Genomic DNA, 6640 nt, shown 5'->3' on the forward strand with positions numbered 1-6640 from the left:
TTTGCAATGTGCTGGTGCCATGGCTTCCACTATTGTTATCAATGTACTAGAGGAGATTACAGAATCGGATTTGTCCCACTTGAAGGTTTGGAGAAGTTTGTATGTTTAAAACATTCCACAGAATAAAAATTACAATTGGATTAATATATTGATATATGACTTAATATTTATCCTTTAGTATTGAACCCATAATCTACCCTTAATATTTTACAAAACTTTGAAAAATCGACGCCTATGATATCATTTATATATCAAATCTATAATTTATCATAACCACTTGTGCATATTTTTTTGTATCTGTTCTGTTTATTCTCAGGTGTTTGTGGATTATGCAAAGAAAATTCAATGGTATGGATTCACTTCTATATTGCAGGTATAATTAAAATATGTCAAACACATGTTATATTATGTGATATATACGATACATTCAATGGTATTGGAAACAAAATTATTTGTAACTCGCCAGTTTTCTGGTTGCATTGTAAATTACTTATAAATGTTTCTTTTTGCAAGGAATTGGTTTTTGTCATCCATGAATACAAAGGCCCTAAATATGGACAAAATAATGACTATCTCAAAACAGTTTTGACAAAATATTCCACCTCAGAATATTCCTTTGATCTACTTTCTGTAGCATTTGATAGCTGTATGTGCTACACTCTGCCTTCAGTCAAGGATGTTACACACTCAAAAGGTTGGTTCTGTGGTGTATACTTCTATGTTAAAAAAGCCATAATATTGAAAAGCTGCAGACAGGGTGTGTACATGCACTGTTTCGACCTGTAAGGTAACATCCGTTTGGCCATAGTGCGCTCCACAGTGGTTCGTCGTCTCTGTTGTTCGGTACTCAGTATAGGGTACCAAACAGATCGACTTTGACCGAAAGGTATCACAAAGGGGAAATTAGTGTGCCCGCTAGTGTAAAAGCTAGCACAATGCCACTGTCAACAGCTGCACTGATGAGACCTTACAGGTCGAAACAGTGTGTGTACACACCCTGTCTGCAGCTTTGCAATATTTCTATGTTCTGATCCAATATAAAATTTTCATCATGCATGTATTTGCATTGTACACGTCCTGTGCAAAAAGTTGTTCCACTATTTGTGCGTTAACTTGCACTGGAATTTAATAAGAAGATTCAAAATATGTAAACTATAGTTATAAAAGGGAATCGTTTGCTTACAAATTGCATATTTGTAATTTGTGGTTTCAAAGATCTTCCTGTCGACTACATGAAGGTGGTCTGCCAGTTTGGTTACAAACACATTTGTCCCGAGAACAGAAGAAAAAGCTTCGCACACTGGACAATGTCAGAAAGAAATGGAAAACAAACTTTTAGACGGATCGAGCGTTACATGAAATCCATGAACGACGGAAACTATGATCTGGGAAGGCTTTATTTGGAGGTTGGTTTTCACTTGTTGTGTTTTAGTATTTGATGCTCTATATCAATTGCACATTTCTTGACACATAGATTCTTTGGTTTGGTTGTGCAATGTTTAATGCATTTACTGCATGTTCGGTTAATGTTTCTGTCTTAATCACGCACCTCTTTCACTTCTGTTTGGATCCTGTTTTGATTTTTTCCCATTTCTGACATTATAAATATTCTACCTCATAACTGATCCTATTTCAACGTTTGGTCACTTAATTACATTTACAACTGGTTTTGACGCAGGACACAGCCCGACATGAGTATTTTCGTGCCATTGAGCTTCAAATTGAAGATTACATCAAAAGCATAACAGAAGTGTGTGTGTAAAGTTATTCTTTTACCTGTATTTAAGACATTTCATGATGGTCATTGTAAGATTGGCCTCTAAATGTGTGCCTAAAATGTGAAAAGAAATGTTGGAAAACTTGTGCAGTATTTTCTCTTTTACTGTGCATTATTGTATGTGGTCTTACATCATAACTTATGCTGCAGGGTATCATGACCATGTCAGTTGACACATCATACGAGTACATTACAGCAAATGCTCAGGATTTTATCTTTAAAAAGTCTAAAGATTTCATAATAATACAAGACTTTACTGTGCATACAGTTGATGGAAGCAAAACAGTAAGTTATAGGGATTTGACAAAACTCTAATTAAGTAACATGTTCAACTCGTGTCTCCCTCAAATTGTTCATGCCTATCGGAAGTGCATGGTGTTTAAATATTAACATAGATTATGGTAATACAGTCTCAACTCTTCAGCTTTGCCACCCTAAATTTAACCCACATAGACCGCAGCATTAGTTCAAAGCATAAAATAGTCACAAACCTTTATAATTAATAGCTTTATGTTCCAACCCAAAATGTATATGGAAGACCAAAAGACTGCTGCCTAATGGTTTTAAGTGTTTGATGACATCCTAATAATATTGATGACATAATTAGTCATACGTGTGACACACCCTAGTTTAACATGATAAACTGATATTAACAAAGTCATGTATTTTGGAAAAGATTTATGCTTGACTTGTTCATTGCTCCGTTATACCTTTTCTACATGTCTTTTCCCGTACTATCTTTTAAGTTATTGAAAATATGCACCCCCACATCATTCCTTTTTAATGAAACTGCATATTTTATTCTGACTTCTACACAAAAATCATAGTTTGGAATAAATTTATTGCTCTTCATACTGCGTCATTATTTATTTTCAGTCGGGTGAAATGGAAGCAATTTTTTCAAAGGCTTTGGAAATTTATCTGAGTAAAATGAAGGCAAATGCTTTGGTGATTGTTATTATTTCAAGATGGTGACTGTTGTATGTTTGTTAACAATTAAATGCTATCTGGTGACATTAAAACTTGATGCTTTTTGCAGGAACAAGAATGCACATGCAAGGGTGATGTTTTTCAGAAACATTCTTTTGCAAATGATGAAGCAAAACAACATCTTGAGACCGCTTTAGACCCAAAGTTAGTTTTCTCAAGTGGTTTGGGGTAAAAAATTCTATTGCTGCTTTTGTTATATTAATGGATACTGGTTTTAACATGGCAACAGTCCTCGAACAAAACTAGTAGTTAAAAAAGAGTCGTTCAAAATGTTCAAAAAACCAAGAGGTAAACATGATAGTCTGGAGTTATTCTGAATTTTATGTGCACCACTGTACAAAAATATTGTGTTCTAATGTATGGTTTGTTTCAGAATGTAATGCACTGCTTACAATCGAATGCTGTTAGCAGCTACAGGGAAAGCATGATGGTGTGTTTCCTTCTAATGTTGAATCAATCGATTTACTATATTTGTGGAATTGTTGTAAAATTGTGGCAACTATTTGAACTCTATGTTAAGCTGATTAAATGGGAAATACAGAAAAAAAAGTCGTTCTTCGTTGGTCATTTTGTTGTGACTATTAGTCAGACAACAAGGATAATATTTATTTATTACAGACATTTGTATTTTGCTGTTTCCATTGAACCTGTTTTGTTTGTGATTTACGAAGCTCTCTTTGCAATGGAAGAACCATTTGAAGAATGCCATAAGAAATGTTTGAAGTCTGGAAAAAGAATTCTCTCTTCGTCGCAACTTTAGGCAAATGCAACGTTGAGGAAACAAATGGAAAGTCAGTTTATTGAAAAGGCAGAGGAGGAAAAATCTTTCTTCAAAAGTTATTTCAAAGTAATCATTTTAATTTTTTTAAATTCTTCACAAATACATTGTTAATCCTAATATCACAGTTAGCAATTGGGATAATTAAAATTGCATGTGGGTTTGTGCATTAAATTTTCTTGCATAGCAAATATTTTTTTGTGTTAAATAAAACTTTTGTTTCAGAGGAAACACGATGCCACCTACTTTGAAAATGAAAATAAGTTAGCAGCGAAGTACCATGAACTTGTGGATAACGGGGTAAGAAAACTAGAAACTGTTAATTCAAGGAATTGCTGTTCGTACTGGGATCTGTTAGTTGACAGTATTATTTGAATAAGTATAATGAAAAAAAATACCCTTGTACGGAAGACAATATACATATTTCCATTAAATATATTCTTCAGCCTATTAACCACGTCAGTATATCACAAAAGAAACAAGATTTATCTCATTGTGGGGTAGGATGAACTGTTGTTCTATTTTGGAGGCTAGACTGGTGGGATCCATGGACTAGCCTTGTGGACCATAGTTTGGTGACCCCTGGTGTAGAGTCACATGCCCTTGTAAACCTTGTCCTTTTCTTTCAACATTAACTAGAGGATGTCAATGTCTGGGTTTTGTTGCAGATCTGCATCTTGTGTCTCTCTTGATTCCAGAGTGAACACACCAGCTAGGATAAATTATCATTGAACATTTTACTTGATCTGTTACTCTTTTTGCAGGAACTCAAAGCAGCAGAAATCAGGTTAAAGGTATTGGAGAACCAAAAACTTGCTTCTAAGAAGGTAGAAAAATGTTTACTTTGAAAAAGAATTTTACGGTCGATTTTACTTTGTGTGTTCAGTGCTTATTTTAACACAATTAGTTGCTGTATTGGAATACCAACAATTTTGTAATGTGTTGCGAGATATATGATTGGAAAACAAACATGTGATGCAACTTTATGTTGAAAGAAACGCTTTTGTCAATGCAGTAATTCTGCACACAACTGGCAACCATTAAGTTAGATTATGATCAGTTTAACAAATCCATTACTTTAGGCTGTGGATTGTTTTGTTCCTCCGAGCGAACTGACATTTTCCATGGACAAAATTATTGACAACGGAAACTTCAGGCTTGTTAAGAAGGCGTGGAATGACATGCATGGAAATGTAACAGTGCAGTACATTAACATGGAGGACGGAATATCGACCGAACAGCAGATGGAAACGTAAGTTTTGAAATATATTGACACGGTTTGGGGTTTTAATCACATAAATGTTTTTCATGTAAAATTCAAACATGGATCTACAGTTGTTCACAAATCTCAGTAATTGAGCTGGTACGTTTGTTGTAGGTTGACGGAGGGCGTCTCACTATTCTGGTTGGCTAATCACGATCACGTGATCCGCGTACTCGGTCACACTCGCCACGGAAACGAGTTCGGAGTTTTGTTCGAGTACGTGGACGGTATGGACATCTTCCCCTTCCTCCAATACACCAGGAAGAAGGATTTCTGGCTCCCTCCCCTGGCCAACCTCCGACTCTGTGCCGATATCGTATCTGCCATTCACTTCCTTCACTCCGATCCAATTTCTAGAGTCGGTGACGTCACGATTGATGACGCAGTGATCACGTGCAGCCTTCGTGCCAAAGTGACCGGGTTTAAGATTGGTAAATTTATGGAAGGCAACGAAAGTCGTGGAAATGGTGCCGCGTCCCTTGCAAAGATATTCGCATCTATAATCCTCCGGGAGAAGTGGAGTGGTGATGAGGATTGGGATCGGATTGCGGAGGAGAGCATGGCGTGCGCAGAGACCCAGGAGGAGCGGAAGTAATGTTGGACACTGGAGGATGAAATCCGACTTTGTCAAGGGGAAAGTCCCTCGGTCGCTGAAACACGAAAACGTCTCCTCATGCGCTTGGAATCCTCTGATTACGGAGGTTTCACTTTTTCTTAGAATACCTCCTGGATGCCATGAGAGAGCTCGACTTTTTAGACAATGATCAGAATAAAATTGATGACAATGATGTCCTTCCTATTCTTTAACCTGTGTGTTTTCGTGAGCAATTTTTTTTAGTTTACTCTGGTATCGTCATTGCTCCACAGATATCACATCCGAAACTGTTTGATTTAATTAGTTGAGATATGGGTCATATTTGTGTTTTAAAATTTCCAGTGGTTGGGTATGCCTCCATTATATGTGTTTCCAATATAGCCCACATATGACGTATCCGAGATATAATCCATTACTGCACTGGGACGACTTTTCAGACCCAAACTCTCTATTGTTTGTTCGGGATTAAATGCGTTGACACTTTATTTTTGTTTGTGGAGTTCTGTTGTGTGCAGTAAAACTATGTGAGTGTGAAGGATTGGTTGTTTTCACAAAAGAAACCCGATCTTGCTGACGGTATTTATGCAAACATGTTATTAATCACCGACACAAACCTCAGTCCCATTTATAAAATTTCTAACCGCTGTGTAGATAACGACTTCTCGGATTGCACTGAAAGCTTGATAAGCGTCAAGAAGTATGGATTATCGGACCCAATAACAGCGAACAAAACAACAAATAAACAACAATACAAAAAAACAACGCGGAAGGAAAGAGTCTTACTTTATTTATTTATTTTTATTATTATTGAAAAAAGGACGCTAAAGGCGTACAATTGAAGAAAAGACTAAGCAAGAAGACAAAAAAGGCAACAAGGGTTAAACATAATGGCGAGAAATCAGCACAAGAAGTCAAGTTACATGGGTATATGCTTCACGTCAAGCAGCGTACGACCACTTTCTTTTGTAATAATGCGGTTCGGTATTTCTCACTGGCGATGTTTAATTCAATGGATCTTATTGTTTGCAACATATTTACAAATTCTGTTGTTGTTGGTTGCCTTTTAGCGTGTTTGCATATATAAATTACAAATCGGGCACAAAGAAGAGCGCAGTTTGAAAAGCATTTAAAAATATTATTATTTTGGTGTATGCCAAACAGTAAATGCAAAGGAGAAAAATAAAAGAGGACACGAAGTTTAGCACTGAGCCAACCGCATACATTTTCCCAGTAATG

The 6640-nt window shown here is 36.3% G+C and overlaps 2 protein-coding genes across 2 annotated transcripts; both read left to right on the plus strand.

Annotated features, from left to right (window-relative positions):
• Positions 1-19: 19 nt before the first annotated feature.
• On the plus strand, positions 20-2259 carry LOC145903131 (uncharacterized). The gene is made up of 6 exons (XM_082991207.1): positions 20-85; positions 317-373; positions 514-694; positions 1216-1406; positions 1679-1750; positions 1928-2259. Exons 1-6 carry the CDS (start codon positions 20-22, stop codon positions 2090-2092), a joined length of 732 nt encoding a protein of 243 aa, XP_082847333.1. The 3' UTR covers positions 2093-2259.
• Positions 2260-2793: 534 nt separating this feature from the next.
• LOC145903335 (uncharacterized) lies at positions 2794-5852 on the plus strand. Its single transcript, XM_082991411.1, has 7 exons — positions 2794-3055; positions 3141-3201; positions 3439-3614; positions 3771-3845; positions 4310-4372; positions 4628-4797; positions 4924-5852. Exons 3-7 carry the CDS (start codon positions 3552-3554, stop codon positions 5402-5404), a joined length of 852 nt encoding a protein of 283 aa, XP_082847537.1. The 5' UTR covers positions 2794-3055; positions 3141-3201; positions 3439-3551; the 3' UTR covers positions 5405-5852.
• Positions 5853-6640: the final 788 nt, after the last annotated feature.

This window comes from Ascidia mentula, chromosome 5, assembly GCF_947561715.1.
Source record: "Ascidia mentula chromosome 5, kaAscMent1.1, whole genome shotgun sequence".
Lineage (NCBI taxonomy): Eukaryota > Metazoa > Chordata > Ascidiacea > Phlebobranchia > Ascidiidae > Ascidia > Ascidia mentula.

What these genes read in the sequence shown, in the direction of transcription:
- LOC145903131 (XM_082991207.1), top strand. Translation starts at nt 20, where the DNA reads ATGGCTTCCACTATTGTTATCAATGTACTAGAGGAGATTACAGAATCG. An exon ending in CGGATTTGTCCCACTTGAAG is followed by an intron (nt 86 to 316) that starts GTTTGGAGAAGT and finishes GTTTATTCTCAG; the next exon opens with GTGTTTGTGGATTATGCAAA. An exon ending in GATTCACTTCTATATTGCAG is followed by an intron (nt 374 to 513) that starts GTATAATTAAAA and finishes TCTTTTTGCAAG; the next exon opens with GAATTGGTTTTTGTCATCCA.
- LOC145903335 (XM_082991411.1), top strand. Translation starts at nt 3,552, where the DNA reads ATGGAAAGTCAGTTTATTGAAAAGGCAGAGGAGGAAAAATCTTTCTTC. An exon ending in TCTTCAAAAGTTATTTCAAA is followed by an intron (nt 3,615 to 3,770) that starts GTAATCATTTTA and finishes CTTTTGTTTCAG; the next exon opens with AGGAAACACGATGCCACCTA. An exon ending in ATGAACTTGTGGATAACGGG is followed by an intron (nt 3,846 to 4,309) that starts GTAAGAAAACTA and finishes CTCTTTTTGCAG; the next exon opens with GAACTCAAAGCAGCAGAAAT.